The sequence below is a fragment of the Perognathus longimembris genome, chromosome 16 (genome assembly GCF_023159225.1).
Source record: "Perognathus longimembris pacificus isolate PPM17 chromosome 16, ASM2315922v1, whole genome shotgun sequence".
In the NCBI taxonomy this organism is placed as follows: Eukaryota; Metazoa; Chordata; class Mammalia; order Rodentia; family Heteromyidae; genus Perognathus; species Perognathus longimembris.
Window position 1 is genome coordinate 35,556,736 of NC_063176.1, and position 27,759 is coordinate 35,584,494.

The window sequence follows — 27,759 nt, forward strand, 5'->3', positions numbered from 1 at the left end:
ATAGGATGATTTTTCACTGCTACATTTCCACACATGTACATTTCTACACATTTACAATGTATTCCAGTCTTTCCCCACCCCTCTGTGGCTCTCCCAGTCTTCGTACCTTCCCCTGTCTCAGCAGATTTCACTGTTTTATTTTCACAAATTCCAGCAATTTATTTTGATCATATTCTACCTCCTACATCCTCTTTGCTAGACTGATCCCTTCCTGACAGTCACCTCCCCCCAAAAGAGTCTTTTCCCCTACTCTTCCCATAGTTTATAATTGACCAAAGTTTATATGCTTACTGTATCCAGCATTTTGTTATGAAATGTGTACACAGTGTTGAATACCTGACTAGGTTTCTTAAACTAAAGTGCTTGCTGCAGAAATTTAACGTGTTGTTAAATCTCAGTTTTCCCTTGGAACACTGAGTAGAGTGAGCCTGCAGGCAGTTGAGTCTCTTGGCTTGGGAACACTGAGGTCAGTAGGTCCTTGCTGTTGAAAGGATGCTCTTTAGCTAGATCTGGACCCTGTAAATGCATCCTGTGAAGTTAATCTACAGCAGTAGAAATTCTCAAGCTTCTCTCCGGCCACCTCCCCAACCCGATGGCCCCAGCTACCTTCCCGTAATTTTTGCTTCTTTTGTTCACAGAGTTCTTATCATTTTTGTCACATTGAGAGTTCACTTACATGAATAATTTCAGGAAACCAGTTTTATTTGACTCCTCCTTCCTAAAAGGAAGAGAAAATTCTTAAGTTTATTTCATTTCCTTCATACTTTGAGGTTTAGTTCAAAAGGCAGCATTCCTCAGGGTGGGAGTTTTGCTGTTAATTCCTCAGCAAGAAGAAGGTAGTATAGCAGGATGAGCATAAAGAAAATATGACTTTCCATTCAAGAATGGGACAGACAGTGTCTGAATCCATTTACACTTTATCATCATGTCATGGGCAAGAAGAGAGTAGTCAGTAATTAAAGAGAGACAAGCTTCCTGCCATTATGGACAAGGGAGAGGTCTCAATGAAGAGCAAAGAAGGAGAAAGCTGTGTTCCCTTCAGCCTGGTGGAGAGGTTCCTACAGCTGTACTCTACCCTGGTAACTAGGTTTGAGGACAGCAGGGTTTGATGTGAAATTGAAGCAGTGCTTGCTTAGCTAATTTTGTTTAGAGTTCTTTCAAAAAAAAAATACCTCACTGTATTCACTAGGGTTCTTATAGTTGCCAAAAGTGAAAACAAAGCTCAAAGTGACTTAAGCACTTGGATAAATAACCTCATTGGCCCGAGAAGTCCAGCACTCTACTGTTGAGGCCTGGCTTATTTCAGGGATTTCAATAATGGTGTTAGGACTTGGCTCATGTTCTTGCTCTGGCTTTCTTGATTCTGCTTTCTTATTCTTTGATTTGTGCATGTCCAGTAGTCTCTTTATGGTGACCCCTTGAAGCTGTAGGCTTAAATGTTCTGGTTCAAGAAAGAAAGAAGAGGGCATATCTCTTCTTATCATTGCAGCAGAAGACTTGGGACTGGCTCTGTGTAAGTCACATGTTTTTCTTCCTGAACTTCTACCAAAATCACAGGAATTTGCTATTCTGACTGGCTGTGCTTGCAACACCCAGAACAGAAGCTTAGTGAGAGCAGATATTTTTTACTTCGTTAGTTTTGTTCACCACTGTGTCTTCAGCACCTATGAGCAAATCTGGCACTGGTAGTGAAAAAAAACTTTTTGAATGAATGTGGGAGAAAGTTCCCCAAGAAATACTATGAAGTTGTTAAAATAAAGAAATGGAATATGTGCCAGGCCATAGGTGGTTCTCCATTGTGCAAGCAGAACAAACAGTGTGACATCAGGGATCATTGTTATTGTCACAGTCTTAAATCTGGACATGGGCCTGCCTGCAATAAGAATCGATCTGCTTGATTTGATGTTGGTTCTTCGTGAGTTGCAAGAAGAACAGTGTTGCTGAGTGATATATAGGTGATGGCGCAACCATAAGGGGCCAGGAGAACCACCTCAGATGGAACACCAATCACATAGTTACTGGCATTCTGCTTATTTGTTCCTCCCCAACTGGAGGCACATGGAGATGTGGAGCCAATTGGCTTTATGGCTAGTTGAGGGGTTACCACTGTTTACCTGATCATCTAATGCACATAGTTCTTTAATGCATTCTCTTGTAGTCATCTACTTCTTGAAGAATATGCTGGAGAAGAGTGACCATATATCCCCACACACACACACACTTTTTATGCTGCTACCTCGAGATCTAGTCTTGCAGAATGTCCTGTTACCCTTTCTCTCCCATCTGTGCCAACTCTGCCTCCTAACTTGATATAATCAGTTTCTTCATATGACAGTCTGTTCCTTTCTTCCCTTTGGGTACTCTGTGCCTTAGGTAACAAAACCACTTGCTCTTCTCATATTCCACTCACCTCCCTGAACGATTTCTGTGACTAAAGTATGCCAGGGAAGCAGGATCTGTATATCCCATGTTTTGAGCTCTTACAATATGCTACCCATTAAGTTAAAATTTTGACAGTCATCTCTAGTTCTGAGCTTCTAGACGTGTAGCTATTACCTCTGTTTTATAGTAGAGGTAGAGTTAAAAGAGTTTGGTCTTATTTCTTCAGCCTTTTCATTCCAAACAAAATACCAAAATATTAGAGGGCTTTATTTAAATACAAATTCAGACTTCCTCACTCTAAGAAAAACATTAGGGTTTTTTGTTTCTCATAATGAAACTGTCATAGGTCTAGCTTCATCCCATTGTCTCTGCTATAAGAACATTTTGTATATGCAACCTCAACATTTCTTCACTTTAATCCTCCAAGAACAGAAGCTTATGCGACTGATTCTAAAGCCCCATTTTGAAAATAATGGGAAACCTGCCTATGTAAAGAGAGGGAGAAGACAGAGAGATGGGGAAACAGGAAGAAGAGAAAGCAGCTAGAGAGGCCAGAGGACAAGAAAGAGAACAGATGGTGAGGTAAGGGGGAGAGAAGAGCAAAAGAAGATGGGAGAAGGTGAGGTAGGAGGCAGAAAAAATGGAAGGAAGGAGAAGAAGATGGAAGAGAGAAGGAAGAAGTGGACTTTCCAGGACTAGAGGCATAGTCATACAGGCTGTGGTACCCATGGTTTGCCTGTAGAGAAACACCATGACTTGGTTATAAGAACATTTTTATCACTCACTCCCAGGTAGATGATGCTTTACTTGAGGGCCTTGGAAGAAAGCCCTGTGCTCTGTCACTGCGTACCTAGAAGTGAGGAGAGCTCAGATTTGTCATTACATACTATGCTAAGCTCTCTAAAGGCATATCTCATTTTAATCCTCACATTAAGCAAGAGTTGTTACTGGGTCCATTTTTCAGAGAAAGAAACAAAGGCCAAGTGTTGATGACTCAACTAGTAAATAGTTAAGATGGGTTTTTAACCTTTGTCTCTTCAACTCTGGGTCCTGCCTGGCTTTAATCCTCAGGCATTACCATGTACTTTTGGGACTGCATCCCTTCAGCCTTAAGTTTTCCAGGACTGCTGACATTGAGCTACCTCATGACCCTTTGAGCACACCTGACTTTTTCAGCTGTTATATACACTCTAGGAGGCAGCTTTACACACACGTCATAGGATTAGCTTATCTTCCAGAAAATATCATTATGTAAGACACATTCAATTATGTTCAGACTTCCAATGTGAAAAACAGCACCACCAATAGAGCTGTGTTTGTATGTCTAGTTGGTGTCCAATGGTCTTGATCTAAGCCTTTCCTCTCCACCTCTCCCCACCGTGACTTCTAGTTAGTAGAATGGTTAATTGTCCCCAAGATGGCAATGAGATTCAACAGGCTTATGAGAATGTGGCCAAAAAAACCCAAAACAGTTTATATGTCACATCCAGCATGTCAGAACTACTCAGAATAAAATAATGAAATCACATAGAAATTTTGATGGTTTTCTTTTTGACAGTATTTATAGTTATGAGTAAATAAAAATTACTTCCAGTAAGGCAGTTAGAATACCTAGTAGCAGGCAGTGGAGCTGTGGCTCAAAGTGGTAGAGCACTATCAACAAAGTGCTCAGGGGCAGGGCTCAAGTCCTTAGTTCAAGCTCCACAACAAACAAACAAAGAAAACAACTTTTATGGGGCTGAGAATGTGGCTTAGTGGTAGATTGCTCTTCTAGCATGCACAACGCCCTGCATTCTATTCCTCAGCACCACATAAACAGAAAAAGCCGGAAGTGGCGCTGTGGCTCAAGAGGTAGAGTGCTAGCCTTGAGCAAAAAGAAGCCAGGGACAGTGCTCAGGCCCTGAGTACAAGCCCCAGGACTGCCTTCCCCCTGCCAAAAAAAAAAAAAAAAAAGAATACCTAGCAGCACCCAACACTGTAAAATAATCTTGTAGTAATTCTTGCCATGTCTCTCAAGTAATCATTAATGTAAAGGCGTGTGTGTGTGTGTGTATCTGCATTGGGTATATGTCTCACGGAATGCTTTATGTGGTCATACTGTAGGATTGCTCCTAATAAATGCTGCTCTTGAGTGAGGTCTAATTATAAATTAAACCCTGTGCTTACACTAATGTGGTAGTTGAAGCCAAATAATATAAAATCAATTTAAAATTTCTCAATTATTTAAAAATTAAGAAACACACCAAATCCAATGTAACAAAATGAAGCCCATAAACTGAATAGGAGGAGTGCTATGTCAGCAGGAATCCTCTTAAGTAAAAGCCTTAAACAATGAGTTATTGGACTTCGGGTTACAACCCTTCACTCTCTATGGCCACATGGGCATGTTATAGATGTGGGTATTTGCTAGGATGAATGGATGCTGCTTAGCTTCCTAAAAGAACAAGAATTTTAGAAGGACCCAGTGGCTTTTCCCCAAGGTTGTCAACCTGAGGTGTGAGGATGCAGAGATACTTTCCAAAAGGGGGAGTTCCCACTCTTCTGTGAACATCTCTTCTTTGCCTGGCGGTGGAAGAGTTAGTTGTTCAAATGCAATTCCAAGAATGTTGGGAGGTGCTTGCTTCCTATGCTGCCAAGTGCAGTTCATAGAAGTCTCTGTGGAAGGCAGAGGATTAGATAAGGAAACTCCATTGCTCACAGACAGAGAAATCTGAAAACTTAGGCATTTTTGCAGATGAATTTTATCCCTCTCTAGCCCAAGAAACCTCTTTCTAGCTAGAGACAAAGGCAATAAATCACTGCTGGTGTGAACAATATTTGAGATAAATACAACTGTCAGATAGTTTCCTAGGAATCGTGTAAGAGCACCTGGTGACCACAAACAGCTGAATCTGTATTTTAATTCAGCAGAATATAGTCAGCCTCCTCTGGTAGCTCTAACACATCTGTAGTCAGGGCTCAGTGCTACATTCATTTATGTGGGGTTTTTTTTTGTTTTGTTTTTTTGTTTTTTGAAAAGTGAAGACATTTTTTCAAGTTTCTATTGAGTCTAAACAATAAGTCCAGGTCTAAATACTTGCGATGACATTAGCAAACTCTAATAAAGGTTTTGTTTTCTAAGCACTCAGAACACAATTCTAAGCATAGTTGAGAAAAATAATCTTGGCTATATGGAACATCATTGAACAATAACCTTGCAGCTTAATTAAGAAAGCTAAAGCCCCAGAGGAATTTTGAGCAGTTTTTGTTGCTATTGTTCCCAGAAGGAACTACAGAATAAAAATGTGGCATACATTTTTGGAAAGGGGATGATTTTCAAGGTTGTAAAACATGAAGAGAGCCAGAAGAAAATGCATTTATATGAATTTAGAGATTTTTAAAGAAATTTTAAGTAAAATCTAGGCCACCAGATGTTCTAGCTTTTGTGTATAAAGTATGTTTTGGGTATTGACATTAAGTTCATCTATTCCTGTTTGATATCTGAAAAAAAAAAGATGAAAAGGAAATAGGAAACTGGGTCAGGTCTATAGGAATGTACCACACAAGAGAAGCATTTATTCTTTGGATCCTCTCTGTAGAAGCCTTTGCTCACCTGTTACACTAAGTCACTTAATCATGGGAGATGTCTAACCACCAACTTCCTTTTTCTGCAGCTGACTCTGGGGGTGAGACCTTGGCAGTGTTTATGGCCAGCAGCGGAACCACAGAGGTTGCCACTCGAAACAGCCCAGCCACACCACCCAACACTCTTAATCTCCGTTCCTCCCACAATGAACTGTTGAATGCTGAAATCAAACACTCGGACACCAAGAACAACACACCCCCCAAATGCAGGAAAAAATATGCACTGACTAACATCCAGGCAGCCATGGGCCTAACGGATCCCGCGGCGCAGCCCCTGCTGGGAAGTGGCTCAGCCAACATCAAGCTCGTGAAAAATGGGGAGAATCAGCTCCGGAAGGCTGCAGAACAAGGGCAGCAGGACCCCAACAAAAACATTAGCCCTGCTGCCGTCATCAACATAACTTCTGAGAAGTTGGAGGGGAAAGAGCCCCACCCACCTGAGCCCTCAGGTTGTGAGATTTTGCCCTCCCAGCCCAGGAGAACAAAGAGCTTTCTCAACTACTATGCAGACCTGGAGACCTCAGCCAGAGAACTGGAGCAGAGCCTGAGCAGTCACCATGGGCTGGGAGAGGAGAAAGGCCAGCCAGGCCATGCCTCCACCCTCACTGGGACTGGTGACTTGCTGCTGCAGAAATCAAACAAACCCCAGTCCAGCCCAGAAGATGGCCAGGTAGCCACAGTCTCATCCAGCCCAGAGACCAAGAAGGATCACCCTAAAACGGGGGCCAAAACTGATTGTGCACTCCACCGGATCCAGAACCTGGCCCCAAGTGATGAGGAGTCCAGCTGGACAACTCTGTCCCAAGACAGTGCCTCTCCCAGCTCCCCGGATGAAACAGGTACTCTCAGGTGGCACTTCCTGTCCTGTTCTCTACTGTCGATCGAGTCAATCTATAGCTGACCAGAAATGTCTTTCCAGGCAGAGATGAACAGAAATATAATGGGGGTAAATTGTATGGCATTGTCATTAGACTGCTTAGCCAAACCTTAGGTTAGATTTTAAGTCATGCATCAGTTGTTCTGCTAAGTGTGTGTGTGTGTGTGTGTGTGTGTGTGTGTGTGTGTGTGTTTTAAGGGGTGGGAGCAGTACTGAAGATTGATCTCAGGGTCTTGAACTTACAGGACAGATGTTCTACCACTTGAGCCACACCTCCAGCCCTTTTTTTCACACTGGTTATTTTTGAGATAGGATTTCATTTTTTATGCTCAGGCCAGTCTGCACTTTGATCCTCCTGCTTGTGCTTCCCTGTGTCACTGGAGATGATAGGTACACAACACTCTGTCTCCAGCCATTGTGCTTCCCCATAGCTGGGATGACAAGAGTGTGTTACCACACCCAGTCATTCATTGAGATGAAGTCTGACAAAGTTGGCCTTAAATGGAGGTCCACTGCCTCCCTACTTGTAGCAAGGATTACAGGCTTGAGTCACCATACCTGATAGCTAAACGTTTTTCCTTATTTTAGGAAATTATCCTTGACATTAGTACAGTGAAATATCATCCATATAGAAATGGTTCTGCCAATGCTTATGTGAACTATTTCTGTACCAAATGAATACCAGGTTTTATTGAATAAAATAATAAAAGAAATATAGGTGACAAGGACAAGATATACTTGAATAAGAGAACTATTCTTAAATTCTCAGAAGGGCTTATTTATACTGAAGCTAGTGAAAACCAAAAAGGTGAAAACATCTTTAAAGATCTTTTTCTTTTTTTTTTTTTTTTTTTTGGCCAGTCCTGGGCCTTCGACTCAGGGCCTGAGCACTGTCCCTGGCTTCTTCCCGCTCAAGGCTAGCACTCTGCCACTTGAGCCACAGCGCCGCTTCTGGCCGTTTTCTGTATATGTGGTGCTGGGGAATCGAACCTAGGGCCTCGTGTATCCGAGGCAGGCACTCTTGCCACTAGGCTATATCCCCAGCCCCAAAGATCTTTTTCTTTTCTTTCTTTTTTTTTTCCCAGGGATGGGGCAGTGGGGCGGGGGAGGGGAGAAGGAATCTGAGGTCAGGACTCAAGATTGGTAGCCTACACTTTTGTTCCCAACTGAACCACATATCCAACCTCAAAGACCTTTTCCTTTGACCTTCACTGAGTACTATTTTAGCCTGTCCAAGTGATAATTGAAAGGAGAAAACAATATGTCTTATAAAATGACCTTAGAAAGTTAGGATGTTAACAAATCAGATTGAGATTGTTTTTCAGTACTCCCCACCCCCATATTTGCAACTTTTTTTTTAACTGGGGGAGGGGGTCTGATTAACTCAAGCTAACATAGAATTCCCTGTTTAGACCAGGCTAGCCTCTAATTCATGATCTTCCTGCCTCCGCCTCTAGGGTTATAGGCATGTGTCACCATGCAGGCATTATTGCAACATTTATTTTATTTTATTTTTGCCTGTTCTGGGGCTTGAACTCAGAGCCTGAGCACTGTCCCTGGCTTCTTTTTGCTCAAGGCTAGCATTCTGCCACTTGAGCCACAGCTCCACTTCCGGCTTTTTCTATATATGTGGTGCTGAGGAATCAAACCCAGGGCTTCATGTATACGAGGTGAGCACTTTACCACTAGGCCATATTCCCAGCCCTATTGCAACATTTTTGTCAGAGGTTTTATATAGTGACAGAAATTAAAATGATCTTAAAATTCAGCTATTTCACATTTCTTTTTCTTATGGTCTCCACTGGACTAATCAGAAAATGGAAAGATCTGTGCATAATCCTAGCTATTCAGGAAGTTTAGATCTGAGGATCACTGTATTCAAAGCCAGCCTGGGAAGAAAAGTCAAAGTAGAAGTAGAGGTGTGGTTCAAGTGGTAGAGTACCAGCCTTGAGTGAAAAATATAAGCAAGACTTTCGGGCCCTGAGTTCAAGACTCAGTGTTCTCTCTCTCTCTCTCTCTCTCTCTCTCTCTCTCTCTCTCTCTCTCTCTCTCTCTCTCTCTCTCTCTGAGTTCAAGACTCAGTGCTCTCTCTCTCTCTCACACACACACATTCACACACTTTCTCTCACATACACTCTCTCTCTCTCACACACACACACACACAGGGAAAGATCTGGAGTACTTTGTTGTGTAAGAATTAAATGTAAACAGCACTCATAGAGGTAACCCACTAACTGTTCTGTGTGCGTCCAGGTTGTTTAATGGGAGACAGATGGTAAGGTGAACAGATAAAACACCAAGGAAAATGTTATTTTTTCTGACTTAGAATGCAGGTAAGTTACAAGGAATGAAGATAAAGAGAATGGGACAGTCAAGACATTAACTTGTTTTAAAAAAAGCAAATGCTTTCAAGTGTCCTTTGAAGTGCTGATACTTTTGGTGATAGATGTCATGAGCCTTGTACAGCTAGATAGGGCAATAGGGAGGAACGGGTAAGAGGAGCCCATTGTATCTCATAAATAAATGCCTGGTCCTGAGGATCATTGGAATCATAATTCTATGTAGTAATGTCTTGAGTCCATTACTCTTATTACTTTATACATACTAGGGAAATCTGAATACTCTTGGATTTGATATTTAGGGGTGTCTTGGAGCCAATCCCCTTGTGAATTCCAAGAGATGATTATATAGACTAATATAAGTAACAGTGTGTGTGTAGGGATTTTTCTCTAAAGTAATTGGGTCATGGATTAAAAATAAACTTATTCTTTGGCTGCTGTTAAAACTAGGTTATGGGTACAGAACATTTATTATTACATGTTTAAATTTTTTATAATTAAAGCAAAAATTTCTCTAGTTAGACTTTTTTAAAGGCTTTCATTTTCCAGTTAAGAACACATTTTGTATGGGGGGCTAGGGATGTAGCTAGTAGTAGGAGCTTACTTAGCATGCAAGAGATCCTGTCCTGCAAAACAAAAAATAAAATAAAATATTTTGTAGATCAGCCCTTGCTTCCTTCCTGACTTCCAACTTGCTCCTAACTGTACAGATCTCAAACCCACAATTCTTCTGCCTCAGCCTCCCCAAATTGGGATTACAATCATGTCATAATTACACCTGGCTCCACTTTTCTACTTCAGTTCTTCTTTGTCATACATGCCTAGCCAGTAGGCACAAGCTCCATGATGTAGCTAAGATTTCTACCTAGAGCCCTGTGCTCTAGGTATGAGCTGTGGAGAAGACCTGGTTGAAGCTCAAAAATGAGTGTGGCACTCCACTCACCATGGCTTCTGTGCACCTTTGTGGCTTTACTGTGAGCCTTTGATTCCCTCCCAGGAAAGGCATTCCAGAGCCACTCTACTCGGCTGCTCACCACAAATCTGTGCTCCCTGGGCTGGCATCTCTGTGCTACTCTTGGCACATTTAAAAACCTGGATTAGACTTCTGAAATGTTGAGATGTGCTCAGTTTTCAAAGTCAATTTTGAAGACTTTTAATTTTAGAGAAAAGATGACAGCATGGTGGTGGCTCTAAGTATAGATATTTGATTTACTCAGAAAATATTAGCTGTTACTCAGATCACACTTTTCAAATGCATATTAAAAGTTCAACTTGTGCTTTCCTACAAAGTGGTCATTTGGAATTTTGGTACATACTTAATTCCACATGCTGGGATGTTGCAAAACAAAACTCTTACTCCTTTTGGGAGTTCTTTGGAATTTCCTCAGTGCCAGTTATGGACCCCTGCTGAGATGAAACCTCTTTCCTTCAGAATCATACTTCAGCCTTTCAGGTTAGGCAAACACTATAGAAATTAGTGAAAGATATCAAAGAAGTGCTTTTCAGCATCAGTGCTTCTTATGATTTTTGTCTTTCAAGTGAAACATTGTTACTGTCTGAAATTATCATAATTAGTGTAAGTGAAAAATTGAATAGCAAAATTAATGTTTACTACATGAATACTGCTATTTAAAAAGGGGGAGAGGAGTATAACTTTTAAGATACCAGTGAGCCATTTGGTAGTACATTTGCCTATTGATTTGTTTTGTGTTAAGTAAATGTGCATCATAATGGTATGTGTTTTATGACTAAGTCATGACACAATTAGCTTTGTATTGTAGTCTGCACTTGGGGGAGCCTGAAAAAATAGAATTGACTCATTTATACCTTAGGGGCATCCTTTCTGAGATGCAGTGCTATTTATAAAATCAAAACGTCACCTAACCTAGAGTCTGACTATTTCTATTTCCCTTTCTTTCTTTCTGAATTGGCCCCTCCAGCTTTCCAGCAACTTTGTTTGTCCAATCAATCATGTGTACAGTATGTCACTGCTCTATTCCTTCCCCCTGTGTAGTCTGTCCCTTGAGAAAACAAGGCTATTAAAAAGAAGAAAAGGATCAGCAACAACTGAGTTTTCATAGGAGTTTAAGAAAGTTTGAGAGTGCCTTGACCCTGATTCTGAAACAAAGGGTATATTGTTTTCATACTTGAAAATGAGAGTTTTGAACCTAGTTGGGATTTGGTCTGAGGTATGTTTCCCTTAGTAGCCCCAGGTAAAAATAGTGACTATCAGGCTCTATTAGTCAGACTATGTATGTTCTCTGTTGATTGCTTGATGCTTTATGCTTGCTTGGTAAACCTTTCAAGAGATGCATCTTTTTGAAGCTCTGTCTAAAGCCATCTGCCCGCCTGTCTATCTGTCTAATATAGTCTGTCTATGAGTTGAACAGCCCTCTACAACTTAAGCATGACCCCAATCCTGAACTCTAAATTTACTTAAGACTTTCTGAACTTCTACATTGGTTCATCTTAACTTTTGTAAGGTTGTCCAGGCCTTGATGATCTTGGAAAATAAGTCATGACTAATTGAGCAAAAATGGAGTTTATCTACATATCCCCAACTGCTCTGATGTGTTAAGTAGGCATTTGATGATCTATCTTAATTAGTGTCTGATTATGGTATTTTATAATTTAACTGGCCATGTGGCCTCATAATAGGTAGGACTGAATAACCAGAGTTGTTAGAGAAGATATACAGAAATTTTAGGGCCTACTGGGTTGTTCTTGGTGTTTGTTACACTTAAATAGCTATGCTGGCATAATAGCCAAAGATTTTTCATTGTACCATGGTCTTGAGTGGCCTGGAGCCACATCAGACTTAATTCTGTTCAACTGATTGATTGTGGTAATTCACCTGAGAACCCAGGAAAAGGAAAGTTACTGTTATTACATCTCTCCATGCCTGTAAGCAGTTCAGATCTAACTCAAATGCCATTTCCTCTGAGAAACCTCTCTAGACTCTGAGCTTTGTAAGGCCCTTTCTCTGTCACCCAAAGAAGTGTTCCCCAATGTGTGATCATGATCCTCTCAAGGATATGCTGCCTTCCTCAGAAGTTTCTGGGCCTTCCTTACGTGTGTGTGAATCTCTTAACACAGCATATAGTGCATAGCAAGAGGCCCCTAAAAGTTATATGTTTGCTGAGTAGGCGGTTAGAGCTGGATTGTGATCATTGTGCATTGTTTCTGATGTTTGCATACCTGTAGAAGCTGAAAAAGTGCCCACACCCTGTATAACATAAATCTTTAGTGCACTAGGATGATTCTTATTTATATTCTACATTTCAGGGCAGCATAAGGAATTGGAACCAGTAATTCAGTCTCTTTCAAACGTCCTCTGTATTTGAGCCCATAGATCCCTAAGTCAGAGAAGCTCGTATCAAGAAAGAGTGCCATTTTGTTTTTAGGTATATTTTGCCTAGAACTGCAAGTTGATCTGCATTACTGTAGAGTTTGAGACCTGTTGATATCTTAAGTTGATGGATTTACCTCATTGTGGCAAGAGAAGGACTCTTGTGAGTTGAATTGTTGGTGAGAGTAAAAACCAAGGTACCAACCTTATTATGTCAACACGACCAGCAGCACTTGTTATTTCTGGCATTAGCTTCCTTAAGAGTGTCAGAGATTGGGATAAGTTTGTGTTTTCACACTTTTAGAAACTTCTTCTAAATGTTCATTTTATCTAAGATGGCTTTTAGTACTTCAACCTTGAGGTAATTTTTCCTGTCTTTGCTTAAAATTCCAGACTATAAGACAGGTGCATTTTATTTAGCTGGTTTGTCCTCCTGTATTAATTTTAATCTTTCAGGCACTTGGAGTGATTCATGAGCCTTCCGGTTGTGTCTTCTCAGCTGTGATGTGACAGGAAGAATTTCAAGTAGGCAGATGTGAGATGTTTCCAAAATAGTTGGGATATAGTGTCCTGGGGCAGATATGCATTTTCTGAATTAAATTTTATTGCCTTGTGAATAATATGTATAAAAGTGCTCTTTATCTTGTCCCACAAACTTAAGGAAGAAAGTGATCTTGTTCAAATTAGTATTTTTGAAAGCTCTAGAGTAAAATCTATGTATAAGGAAACAAGACATGTATTTATCTGAACACTTAAGGTAATTTTAGGTTGTCTTTCTTTATAAAGTATGCTGGTACTTTTGTGAGCAAAAAGATGAGCATGATGACCTGAGTGGCCGTCTTTTGGGGTCCCTTCTGGGTCAAAGTCTATGACTTTGCTGCTTAGCTCTCTGTACTCACATTCTTTGCTTCCTGTGGTACCTAGCCCACTTCAAGGGAAGACCACCCAAAACTATGTTGTATTCCATAGATCATGTTTTCGAAAATACTGAATTAGATGCCAATCTTTAGATGTTGAAATATTGTGCATAAAAATATGGGCCTCTTGTTTCTCTTGTAACCCAGAAATATCACAACCCCGAGTCACAATTCCAAGACCATCTTTTAGATGGGTTCTGACCTCTCTCAAGCTCAAGGCATTGGGGCTTATGGTCCCCTGCTACAACTGTTAATAGATGCAGCTGCCTTATACACATGGAAGTCAGATAGTAGAAAGAACCGGACTCGTGCTGATCACTCCTGTCATGGCCACATACAACTGTAATACCATAGTTGCAACATCCTTGAATACAGGCTTCTTTTAAATCATAGTTGTCCTAGTGTCAATCCTATGCCTTCTGGTACAGTCATAAATGTGACTTGAACTGTGAAGTAAAACATGCGTGAAATTTCCACAGACTTCTTTAGCTGACTTCTGGGAGTTCTCCATCTGTTATTATGGCTAGAGAAAGAGAAACATTCAATTTTCAAAAGCTAGAATTTAAGCAGTTCATAAACTTTATACTTTAAAGCTGACTTAGTTAATAAGCCCAGTTTGCTTTCATAAACCTAAGGCTGGTTACCAAGTACTGATCCCATTTATTTTTTATTTTTTAAAATTTTAATGTAAAGGTGAGAGGTTACAGTTACATAAGTCAGGTAATGAGTACATTTCCTTTTGAACAGTCTCATCCCCTTTTTTGGTTTGTTGTTTTTGTTTTGTACACAACTGTGCCACTGAGCTGCTACACCCCCACCCTCGACTCTTAGAATTTATGCATTGTATTTTTCTGTTAGAACCACTGGGTTTAAAACAGTGAAATAAAGCTGCATTTTCAATCTTGGCTGGAAAAAAAATCTAGTTATTGAGTATTCAAAAATCCTTGGTGGTTTCATTCTGTGTGAAATGGGCAGAAAGTGAGGGAAGGTCGATCCAACCATTGGTGTCTGTACCTAAAATGAGAGCTGATGTTTACTGTAAGCTGTCCTTGTATTTTCCTTTTTGTTTAGCTCACCATAGACTTATTCTTGAATATGGCTGAATTTAATCCTCCCAGGAATTCTTCCTTAGAGTCATTAGGGGTACTGTTAGTTGATAGTTTTTTCCCCCTTTGTGATGTTTGATGAACTCTTCATATAGAACCAAGGAAGCTGATCTGAGCCCATTTTAAAAATGAGGAAAAAAAAAAAAGGCACCAGTGGCTTACACCTAGAATCCAAGTTCAGTAGGTTGAAATTTGGGGTAGACAAATCTTCAAGACTTTTATCACCAGTTAACCAAGAATGGGCCCAAAGTAGAGGTATGACTCAGGTGGTAGAGTACCAGTCATGAACAAAAAAAGCTGTGTGAGTGCAAGACAACTGATTTTAAGCTGGAGAACCCTCACCAAAAAAAAAAAAAAAAAAAAAAGGAAAAAGAGGTTAAGAAATGTTTAACTTTCCCACAGAACAACCAAGCAGCAGACCTAGAATATGGAACCTGGGTATATTTGACTCTCTTAAATCAGGTTTTATCACTATTCCAGTGGAATGTGATCACAGTTTTTAGGTTTTTAAAAATTTGATAACTAATGATATTTAGTCTCCCATTGTGGTTTCCAACAGCATCCACTGCAGCAAACACATCCTCTGCCATTAAAGCTCTCACGATCCAGAGATCACCCTCAAGCTCAGCAGCAAAAAGCATCATTTAAGAGGTCTTAGAATAGCCTTGGGATATATGCATGTCCATAAGCAAACAGTAGAGAATAGCCAAGGAAATTACTTAAGTAAAGAAATGGCCAAGTTTGAAAAACTGACACATTTGGGATGGCCTTGGCGGTGGAGGAGAAATGTCCTTTCTACTCTACTAAAGGGAAACTGAAAACTCTTTGTGTTTTATTGATTTCTACTAAGCTCATCTGTACATTGTTTTTAAGTGGTGATGAGAGTCCATGATTTTTGAAAGCCTAGATTTTTCGATGCAGAGATTCAGGGTTTCACTTCCAGGAAAGGAAATCTTTCTTCTGAGGAGAAGTCCACTTCTGGAAGGGTTGTGGTCCACCCCTACTCTGAGGTGCATCACCAGACAGTCAAGGGCTGTGTGTATCCCCTCTTAGCTTGTGTGGGAGAAGGCAAGGCATTGTGGGATGGCTGCCTCTCTTGAGAGCCAAGGCAAGTAATAATGATCATCTGACTGTATGATGTTCCTGTACATCAGGAAATAAGGTAGAAAAATAGATTGTATTATCAACTTTCTTTTCTCTGCTCCATTGAAAAATCCATGTATTTCTCACTTGCTGTATGGATCTTTTAAAATCTAGGAGGAGAAAGATCATAGCTAGCAGAAGAAAATTCCTTATTTGTTTTATATCTCTTATGGGTCTTAATTGTAAGTACATCATTCTAGCCTCTCACTGCATTGCAAAAGAGTGGGTTGTTGGGAAGAATTAAGATTAAATTCACACACAGTGTATGGAAATAAGGGCTCTGGGCAAAGTGCAGTGAGAATAACACATCTTAGTTGGAGTCTGGTTCTACAGCTGTTGGACTTGAATATGTACCTATAATATGGCTTTGAAATCCATGTGTTAGAATTAGCTTTGAACTATTCTAGGGACACAGTCATGCTGACTTCTTCTCACCCAGCAGAGGAACAATCTGCCCATGACTATTATTCAGTTCTCAAAGTAATCCTGAGTGTAATTATTCATTGTTGGACATGGATATTATTTAATAGGCATATTTGGCTGTAAAACCTCATTGTCCTATGGTGGAAGGTGACAGAATCTGACCACTTGAAGGGTCTTCGATTTTATTTTAGCATTCTTAGTTGCCTTTTGTTATGTCATAAAGAGGTGGTCAGCACATGCTTAGGATGAGTAGGTTCTTCAGAAGACACTTGATGGTTAACAGAATGAGTCACAATTGAAAGTATCCTAGTTACAGCTATGGTGTGGTGACCAAAGCTCTTCTACTTTTTCCATTTTGTGGTCATCAGCCAAAAGCTCATGGGCCTTCTCATGATCTAGATAAGGAATTAGGCACATAGAAACTATACTGAATCCTCTATTTTTCAGAAAAGATAACTAATTCTAAATACATTTCAAAAAGTTTAAAGTCATTGGATTGAAATATCATCTAAATTTTAAAAAGTCTCCTGAAATATTAAACAGACCTCCTTATCCTTTAGGGCACAAATCAATACCTAAAGAGAACAAGGCACATTAAAATAAAGAACGGGTTCAGTATAATTTGTAGTCAATCATTGTAGCTTCCTGCTGATCAGTTAGAAACTTAAGATTAAAATTTTTGCTGAACAAAGTAAGCAAACCACTTTTTACAATTATACTGTCAAATTTTGAGGTACATTTCCTGCTTGACAAGCTCCAAGACAGTTGTTTAACCCCTGACAGGAAATCAGACATTTAAATAATAAAAACATATAAATGTATTATTTTGATATACATATGCTCAATACACATTTAGTAATACACATATTGCTAAACTTTGAGCTCTTTTCAAATAAGTAAATGGAAGGCTGTCAAAAAATGTTAAAATTTTTACCTGTGATTCTCTTAAAAGTAATAATTTGAGGAGACACTAATTTTATTCTTATTATTGTGTTTTAAAAATGTTCCTCAGTCATTTTGGCTGATATGATTTTTGGCTTTCCTTTAAACTATTATGTTTAAAAGGGGGAGGACTTTTCTGATGAGAGTAGCACTCTTTAATAGCTTTTCACAAAATCAATTTCCACCATTCCTGCTCTGCCTCTTCTGGGTTTTGAAACTTGGGAGCGAGTTTTTTTTTGTCTCCTAAATGTAGTTTTAATTATTTTCCACAATTTGGCTGGTTCTCCTCCATATTTATTTGATGATTACAGGATTTAATTAATGTTTGAAAGAGAGAGTTGTGGAGATTTTTTGCTACTTACGTGGTTCTAATGGGTGATGATTAATATGGAAGATTCATGGTCCAAAAACCCTTGTTTCTAGATCTTAATTCTTGTGTGGAATAAGGCTGATGATGTATCAGTGTCTTTCAAACTGGAGGCAGTCTCTTGATGAATGTGTTTCGTAGCTGCCTTATCCCAGCTCATCTGTCTGAGAAAGTGTTGAGACCATTTACATGTGAAGTTCAACAACGTGGTTTTCTGGCAAAGGTGTGTGGAAAAAAAGGTGTTGCATGATCCCACCTAAAACTCTGATTCCAATTAACCTACTTTAAACTTTAGTTGAAATATGAAGCCATAAGTCTTTCTTGGAGCTGCAGGGGGAGCTGGTCTGGGGGGCAAGTGAAGAGAAGATATGGTACTCTGAACCCCAGAGGATGCTGGAAGCAGGGCAGTTGAGAGTGGCATGTACAGTCACTAGGAGAGATGTTAATAGACTCTGATCCTAGGCAGTAAGTATCTTATGGATTTGTAATTTTTTTTTAAGCTTACTGTTTTGTTGACTAGCGTGAGCCAGGGCGGAGGGGAGGGATGGGGTGGTGGTGGTGTTCATATATAGAGAAAACAAGGCAGTTCTCAGTTGATGGAATAGCTTGAAAAGATTGCCCCAAATCCAAGTTTTGAGCTTTCCTGTGGTTCAGGAGTTGAAATTTAGAAACTGTGGTCTGTAGACTAGAGTATGTTACAACACTTTTTCTTAGTTTTTTTATGTGTCCCTAATTTCTTCTTGGGCTTGGAAGGTGGGGGTGGGGTGTAGAATGCAGCAACTTATTAAATTAACCAAGTAGAAAGAGTACATTCTCAAGGTACTGTGAACCGTCAAGTTCATTCCAGCTGAACACTTTTGTTCAAAGCAAAATGCCTTGTTACCTTAATGAAATACAAATTGAACCTGCAGGTTTGTGATTATTATCAGTGATAATATCAAGCAATTCAACTTATATCTAGAAATGTTACTTTGCTCAACTTGACAGAAATTACTGATACTCATCTTTTTAGCTGGCTTTCCCCCAACTCAAATTAACCAGTTTTGTGTCGTTATCTTTTTATTTTTTCAAGGCTTAAAGATTTAGTTGGGTAAAACTGCAACAGAATGGAAAAACTCTAATTTCACTGTATATGATAAGAAATCTACCTTTAGTAGTAATTAAAATTGACCATATTTTTGTCTTCTTCCTTACCATTTGTGGATTAGTCAGTCCGTATACTGAGTGTGAGATTCTATATAGCTAAAGTGGCTTTACAAGGTAACAAGGATAGGGCTAAACTGCAAGGCCTTGCCTTGGTCATAGCTGCTTCCCTCAGTGTGGGTACCATGCTCGCTGAAGCACACAGATGGATCTTGTAATCCCTTTTGTAACCTCTTGAAAGATTCTGCTTTTCTCTAAGAATAGTCTTGCTGAATGGACCAGAGTTAACTGCTTCACACAGCTTACCACTTATGGGTTAATTTGTTCTGTATTCGTTTAGTTAGAAATCTTAGTAATTTATTAACCACATGAAACAGGATGTGTTCATTGAAGACAAGGATAGTCAATATAGAGAAACATAAATATGCAACTTTACATCATCTGTAACTCTACTGCCCAAAGGTAACTGCAGAGACTCCATTCACTGATTGTGCAGAAATATTCTGCAGCCCTGAGAGAGTAGAGCGAAGGCAAAGGCTCTTATCTGGGGTTCCAGAGACAGCTTTCTGAGGGGCTGATGATTGCGAGGGAAGGATAAAATAGGGTTAGCTCTGTCAACAGATAGGATCGGGGACGAGTGGAAGCCTATCTCCTCTGGGAACATGGAGTGATTAGATGCTGGCAACCTTGAGTTACTAATGTGTAACTGGTCTTCCTAACCTGGGGGACAAGGGATCATGTGAGGTCATGAGAAGTGGCTAGATTATTAAATAGTGTGGTCTTAAGACACAGCAAGACAGTGAGACAGTTTTTGAAGACAACATCAAGTTTGTGTCTTGAGAATAAGTAGGAAAAATAGGCTAGTAGGCATTCATGCAAGTTCATAGATTTCCCCCCCAAATTCTATCCATAGGCGTCTCTGGGTCTACGTACTGTAGACTCAGAGCTGGAAGCCAGTTCTGAGGCTACTTGCCCAGCAGAGAGTTAGTATCTGCCTACAGAAAGGAACAGTGGAGATGGAGGGAAGAGGCAGATGTGAGCTAACTATTCTAGGATTCTATTTAGAAGAAGAGGGATTTAAAAGAAGGAACTGTAAGATGTGGTTTCTATAACTGGATAGGTGAGTGACGGAACAATGAAAGTAGAAGAACCAAGCCTTGGATGAAGTAGCTTCCACTCCTCTGAAGTACTGACACTGAGGAAACAGTTGACAAATTGTAGAGAGGGCTGAATGTGCTCCAGAGATGTGAGTGTGGATGGAGGAGTGGTTCAGATGAGTTGGCCTGGAGGCCTAGTGAAGTGAGCAGGCCATGGGTGTACACTGAAACCCCCCCAGGAGGAATACGGAGGTAAAGAGGACTGCTAAGTGAGGCGTAGTGGCTAGCCACAGGGGTGTCATCTCCTGGAAGCCAGATTTGTAGGTATTTTAAAACAAAGTGTCTATTAATGCTGTTGACAGATGCTAAGACGTGCAGTAAAATGAATATGGTAATGAATTTACCATCCAGAGGTTATTCATAGCTGGTGTGGTGGCACATTTTTGGAGGATCCAGAGTTGTTGAGCCTCATGATTCATGACTACAAGTGAAATTTGATTTCAAGGAGAAAAAGACTAAGGCCATACCTTAGTGGGTGAGTACTTGCCTAGCATGCACAAGTCCCTGGGTTCCATTCCCAGCGTTAAGGGCAAAAGAAAGGCAATGACTAGAGGAGAATAATTTTGGAGATGTAATATGAGTAGAATGTTTTTATACTAGAGCTAGGAGCAGGGGGAGCTAAGGGTTTGGAGAAAGCCTATGAAGATGATTCAGGTTATAAAGGATTCAGACAATTCTGATGGATAGGCTTACAAGTGAAAAATTTCTTTGCTCCCATTCCACTGGTGTCCTTCACTAGAAAGAAACCGTTGGTGGAAGGGGAGACCATGACTGTGGCTTGCTGGTTTCGTTTTATATAAATAGGGTAACACTGTATTTCCCCACCCATGTAACATTTATTGGGGATGATAATACTTAAGAGCTAAGCCTCCAGTGCCCCATATTCTGAGTAGTACCTAAACACACACCTCACTTGGGGACTGTTAATTTATTATGTACATTTTTTACAAGTATGAGGAATTGAGCCCCCAAAAGCCTAACAAAGCTTTTCAGAGGTCACATAGCCAGATCCTCAAACAAGCAAACAGAAGCTTGCAGATTGCTGTGTCACAGCCTTGGTTAGGGGCGGGCATCTGACCACAGCTCTAATGAAATTGGAATTAGTAGGGAAGTCTAGTTCAAGACTGAAAACTTATTCTGTTGCATGTTGATCTAGAATATAAGGTTATTTCTTTGTGCTCTTGTTTTGTATTGATAGGCCTTCAGGTTATTTTCCTTTTTAGATGTTGCTTTTCCTTTTAAGGTCTCAGAGTTCAAGAGGGAAGGGAAGGTTCCCCTCTTCTACTTGCTGTGTCTGAATAAGTCCAAGACCTTATGGAGCTTTGATACTTTGTTCCTGGGGAAGAGATCCTCACCCCCACCCCCCTTACTGCCCCCAGCCAATGCTGTGTATACTAGTGAGTGGACAGTGGGAAGGAAGGCCAACCTCAGGTCCCTCTCATCTCTCCATTTGTTTACATGGGTTACTGAAGTTCAGGCTAGAGGAAGAGAGTGATGGTTTCACTTTTCTGCCCATTGATTGCATTGGTCTCCTTTCACTGTTTTTTTTTTTTGTGTTTTTTTTTTAAGATTTATTTTTGTTGACTCTTTGTGACTTCATGGCCAAAGAAAATTTCAGGGGAAATAGGGGTATTTAAATTTTATCTAATAGATTTTCTCTAATATTAAAAAAGAAAGCTGTTCCTCTCATCAGAAAAACAGCCCACCCTGGCTAGAGCACATATCAGACACATTGTTTATCAACTCTGGTTATCAGGCAAGGAAGGGACTTCATATTTTTTGGAGACTGTTACTATAGATAGGTGTAAGAGTTTGATCAGGCTGCTGAAATAAAACCCATGGGTACCTTCAACCACATACATTTATTTTCACAGTTATAGAAGCTGGAGTTCCCAGATTGAGATGCTAGTAGGTTCATTTCCTCTGAGGCCTTTCTTGATTTTAGGTGGCCACTGTCTTTCTGTGTTGTCTTCTGTGTATGTCTCCTTCTTCTTACAAGACATCAACCATAGCTGAAATGGAACTCTAAGTCCAATCCCAGCACTTAGGAAGCCTTAGTGAAACCTAGTCTCAAGCAACAACAACAACAACAACAACAAAAGAAACCAAAGATCAAACATACATATCTCACAACTGTTGGCTCAGATCTTGATGAGTTGGGGGGCGAGGGAGGGAGGGCTGTGCTAGGGTTTGAACTTGGGGCCTCAAGGTCACTGGGTTGTTTGCTTGGCTCACTCTGTATGATTTGAGCCACACCTCCAGCCTAGCTTGCTGCTGGTTATTATGGAGATAAGTCCTGTGAAATTTTCTGCCCAGGCTAGCTTCAAAGCTTGATTCTCTGGATCTCAGCCTACCAAGTAACTATAGCCATGGGCATCCAGCTCCAAGTCTTAGTTGGCTAGATTTTTCATTGGCTAGAAGCCCTATAAAATATGAATTTTTAGTGACTTATTTGCTGTGTGGATTCTAATCTGAAGCATCCCCCTCACTTTTTTTTTGAGAAATATTAGCAGAATAATGTATCTAGCAGTTTCATAATTTAAATTTGTATAGGTGAGAAGCCATCTCAATGGCAGGTGTCCTAAGATTACAAAGCAGAGAAAGGCTATGAATCTGCCACTCCTAGGTCAGGCCTTTTCTGTCATTTCTTTTCCTGTGTATCTCTTTAATTTTTAAAAAACATAAACTCTTACTACTAAATATGGAGCTCGTTGACTTTAATGAACAATTCCCTTTGCTTCTCATTGTTGTCTCGAATTTGAATATTTTTATCCTAATGTACTTAGGAATTATGTACTGAGTGAAATGGAATTTTGGATAAAATGAGCTTTTTGTTCACTTGTGTGAAATCTTAATAATTTCATGAGGTCAAAGACAGCCAAGGAGGGCTGGGAATATGGCCTAGTGGTAAAGTGCTCCCTTTGTATACATGAAGCCCTGGGTTCAATTCCTCAGCACCACATATATAGAAAAAAAAGCTGGAAGTGGCGCTGTGGCTCAAGTGGTAGAGTGCTAGCCTTGAGCAAAAAAAGAAGAAGAAGAAGAAGAAGCCAGGGACAGTGCTCAGGTCCTGAGTTCAAGCACCAGGACTGGCAAAAAACAAAGACAGCCAAGGAATTATAGAACTGAACACAGGATAGGGACTAGAGAAGTTTATATGATCTCACTGTCTTATAAAAGACCTTTTTGCAGTGCACAATTAGATTGATCCCCATTAGGTAATTTTACATGCCTTTTCCCTAAGGGAGATACTACTCAGGACGCTTGATAACTGAAAAAGTACCAAGTATACATATGATTGGATATTTTCAATAGCAAAACCTGTTGATAAGATAGTGATTTTCTTTAAAATTTTTTTTATTATCTTTAGTTGTACAAAGGAGGTGCATTTAACAAAGCAGTTTATGAATACAATGAATTTTGATCACCCCTTCAATGTTTTCACCTCACTTTGACCCACCCACTTCTTTACTTTTCCTAATTTTGTAGTATATACAATGGATCTTTGACTACATTCTCCCCACTCCCCCCCCCCCCCGCCCCCGCCTTCATTGGTCTAATCCTTTTCCCTTGGCCCCACCTTCCCTTCTTGCAAGTACCCATATTGTGGTACTTATTTAGTTGGGCTTTGATCTTGTCTTTCAAGTGTGGATGTGTGTGTGTGTGTGTGTGTGTGTGTGTATGTGTGGATGTGTGTGTAATCCAAGCTCTCTATAAGGTCTATTTTACTTATGCAAGTAGTCACAAATGAATTAAACTGATTTTCTGTAGTGAGTGGTTTGTCTTCAGGTTTCCTCTCCGCTTGTTAGATGACCCTACAGACTATAGATACACATTTATGTTGAAAAGTGACTATTACTAAATACAAATCTAAGTTATGTCCAGCATGGAGACTGCTTTGTCAAACAGAAGCCTAATGTCCTTTGCCAGCATGTGTGACTGGAATGAGGTGTACAGCCTCAAAGCTGCCTGATTTAAGATGAAGCTCATACTTGCTGACTTGGTCTGCTCACAGATTTCAAAGCTTGCTTATGAACTAAATCCCCAAGGTCAAGGAAACAGTGCAATAGGCTCTTTCTGTATTTTCTTCCATCTTATGCATCAGTACTTGGTTACAGATACAAAAGAGAACCTCTGTAGTATATCACATAAAAGAAGCAGGGTCCCTGTGCCATTTCTTCTTCCCTGAATTCCCTCCCACGTGCCACATCATTGTGTCACATCTCCTGAGTGCTGGAGGATGGGGTGTGGAATTCGGGTGCACATTGTATTATCATCTCCACTAGAACAAAGGCTCCTTGTAATCAGAAGTGGATGCCTCTTCGGCCCTGTAGATCTTGTCACACACTATAGTAGATCTAGCTTGAGGTTCCAAATCTTTCTGGAATACAAGAATATTCCAGGCTTTTTTAATCTGCCTGTGGTTCCTACTCAAATATGTTCAATGTTCTTGAGACTCATAAAACACAATTTTCTTTAAAACCACAGTGAATTCATTTCAATTTAAGTCTTTTCTTGATTACTACTTGCTAAGACCTACCGAGTGTTGGGAGCCACTGCCCTTTGGCATCAAACAGTGTTCGGTACTTTCAGATAGAGGGGACTATTTCCCTGAACTCTCTCCATGATTCTTTGGTGAGGTATGCAAAGAACACAGACAGTACTTTCCTGGGTTGCACTCAGAATCATCTCAGTCCTGTAGTTATTTGAATGGATATTTGAGGGTTCTTATCTTTACCTTTGTACTGGAAGATCCTGAGCCTCAGCAATGTGGCCATCTGTGCCTGCCTAGCTGACTGATGCTCTGGTTCAGTGTATGTTAGTGGCTAATGGCTTTGTGATAATAGATGTTAGGTATTTGTGGCCATTCTTCAATCTAGAGATACAGGACTACTTATTAAAGATTGGGATAATCTATAGTCATATGATCCCCAAAGGTCCTTGAACTAAAGATTCTAGAATACCTCAGCCAACTTTAAGCCAATGTCCTGCCCCCTGGTGTCAGGTCAAGAATTGATATCTTGTCTAATTCTGAGTCCTATTAATTATTCAGTTTAGTTTTTACAATAAATTGAACATCCTACATGAAACTAATCGTCATTTAAAGTTGCTGATGACTTGATATTATGAAAGGTGAATTTTTTAAATTTGTATTTAACATTGTTAGTTTTTTCCATCTAATGATTTTGGTATACTATTAACTGTGGTGCTGAATTTTATAGATGAAATAATAATAGTATTATATGAAACAAAAATAGCCTTCAACATTAATATGAGTTCATATAAATCTTATTACTGTGGATGCTTTTTCTAATAATTTGTCCAGAAGTAATAATAAAAATTTATTTTTTCTTTAAAATTAATATACATGAAAAAGAGATGTACTAATTACCTAACTTAGGTAACTGTTACTCCTCTATATATCGCCTTTTAAAAAGGAATTAAAAATAAAGATTACAAAATTTTAAAAGAACTGTATGTAAAGAAATTAGTCTAGGGCTGGGAATGTGGCTTAGCAGTAGAGTGCTTGCCTAGCATGCCTGAAGACCTGGGTTCGATTCCTTAGCACCAAATAAACAGAAAAAGCTGGAAGTAGTACTGTGGCTCAAGTGGTAGAGTGCTCTAGCCTTGAGCAAAAAGAAGCCCAGGGACAGTACTCAGACCCTGAGTTGAAGCCCCAAGACTAGCAAAGAAAAAAAAAAATAAAGAAATTAGTGTACATACATACATTAGATAAAACTTCATTTTAAAAAAGTTTTCTAAGAAACTTATACCTACTAGTTTGGATTAAATGAGAGTACAGGTGCTCACCACAGTCTCTAGAGTTAGAGTCATTCAAGTTCTTTATTAACAGGTGAAGACTTTGCTCTCTTGGGAAGAACAAGGTTTATGCACTCTGGAGAAAGTAGGGTGTCTTTCTGACCACATTGATATTTCTTACTATACTTAAAGCTGTTCATGTGTTCCATACAAGAAACTGCATAATGTTTTCCCTGTTCGGCCAAAATAAACTCATGTGAGATGTTTCACACAGTGCCCACAGAAGTAAGTAGTCATAAGTATTGGTTGAGGAAGATATTTCTTCTTATTATTAATTTTAACTGTCACAATTCAAGAAAACTGTACAATACTTAGAGGATACCTGTAATATTTTAATACATGTAAATATGGCATAATGTTTAAGTTAGGATAAATGCATCTCTGTGTATGTGCACACATACACACACTATTACTAAGGTTTGAACTCAGGGCTTGGCACTGTCCCTTAGGTTTTGGGGGTTTTTTCCTACTGAAGACTAGCCCTCTACTTCTTGAACCACAGCTCTACTTCTTGCTTTTTGATGCTTAATTGGAGATAAGAGTCTCGTGGACTTTTCTGCCTGGACTGCCTTCAAATCTCTGACCTTGGATCTTAGTCTTCTGAGTAGCTAGGATAGTAAGTGTGAGCCACTGGCACTTGGCTATTTGTCTTTTTGGCAAAACACTCAAGATCTTTTTTTTCCAGCTTTCTGAAATATATAGTCAATTATATTATTTACAGTAACCTTACTGTGCAATAGAGTTCATACTGAAGTATGAACCATTAACTAATACTTTCCAGCCCATCCCTAAAGACAGTGGTCTTTCATTGGTAGCATACTCCAGGTCTTGTGTTGAAGATACCTCTATAAGATTATAGCCTCAAGAAGCTAAGATTCTATTGCAGAAATCAGATAATAATGGAACCTATAATTAGACAAAATTAGCTGTAATTACTCTTAAACACAGAAAACCATTGTGTGGGGGAGAAAACTAAAGTATTGGTTAGGCGCTATTGACAGTTAAGGTCTTTTTTCTTTTCCTTTCTTTTTTGCCAGTCCTGGGGCTTGAACTCAGGATTGGGGCACTGTCTGTGAGCTCAAGGGTAGCACTCTACCACAGCACTACTTCTGGCCTTCGCTGTTTATGTCTTACTGAGGAATCGAACCCAGGGCTTCATGCATGCTAGGCAAGCACTCACTAAGCCACATTCCCAGCCCAGTGAAGGCCTTTTGAGAAGCCAGAAATGAATGCCTCCTTGTCCTTGTCCTGAAATAATTTACCTTTAATGAATAAATAGTCTCATCTCCTCTCTGTAGCTTGATGTTGCCTACAGAACAGGCAGCCATCTCCTACTTGGCATCATGGCTGCCTTCAGGCCTCTCTCAAAGCCCAGAATCATCAAAAAGAGGAGCAAAAGGGTCATCAGGCACCAGTCAGAACCAATATGTCAAAATCAGGGATAACTGGCATATTGACCCTAGAGTGCAGAGAAGATTACAAGGCCAGATTTTGATGCCTAACACTGGTTACGGAAATAAGGAAACAAAGGACATGCTACACAGCAGCTTCTTGAAGTTTCTGGTCTATGACATCGAGGAACTGGAAGTACTACTGCTGTGCAACAAATCTTTTTTGTATTTTTTTCTTCTTGTGGGGGACTGGGACTCAAATTTGGTATCTGATGCTTTATGCTCCTTGGCCTTGCCACCTGAGTCACACCTCTAACCCCTCCACAACAAACCTTTATGTACTAACATCACTCCCAATGGGTCCTTCAAGAACTACAAAGCTATGCTAGAAAGAGCATACCAGTCAACAGGGCAGACATTCCTCAACAGTTATCCAAGAGTGTTTTGGCTTCACAGTCCTATGAGTTCCTTGAAGATACAGTGACTCTACCCATTCATACACCTGTCCTCAGAATGGATCCTCAGAATCCACCTCAAAGTAGTGAGTTGTTCATTAGAAGTTCTCATATCATGTTAGGTGGAAGAGACTTCTCCAATATGTCTGAAACTAAATGTCCTTTATTACCATCCTTTCTTCAGCCCTGCAACTAAACAAGTGGCCAGGCACCTTCTGGCCTTTGTTAGGCTCTGTTTATTTTAATACAGAATACATGCCAGTGTGATGCTGATGTTTAATTGTGTCTTACAAAAGATCCATTGATGTTCTAACCGCTGATACA

General features: G+C 39.9%; 1 protein-coding gene and 1 long non-coding RNA gene across 14 annotated transcripts in view; one reads left to right on the forward strand and one right to left on the reverse strand.

Annotated features, from left to right (window-relative positions):
* The window catches only part of Apbb2 (amyloid beta precursor protein binding family B member 2), a 277,295-nt gene that overhangs the window by 126,005 nt on the left and 123,531 nt on the right, over positions 1-27,759 (forward strand). For all 13 annotated transcript variants that reach the window (XM_048364644.1, XM_048364643.1, XM_048364650.1 and 10 more), the window contains one exon: positions 6,036-6,845. In XM_048364644.1, the coding sequence (XP_048220601.1) occupies positions 6,036-6,845 (810 nt within the window). The remainder of the gene's footprint in view (positions 1-6,035; positions 6,846-27,759) is intronic.
* On the reverse strand, positions 22,361-27,577 carry LOC125364886. The gene is made up of 3 exons (XR_007213587.1): positions 27,389-27,577; positions 23,677-23,682; positions 22,361-22,374 (listed from the first exon to the last, which is right to left on the reverse strand). It is a non-coding gene; the product is annotated as an uncharacterized LOC125364886 (long non-coding RNA).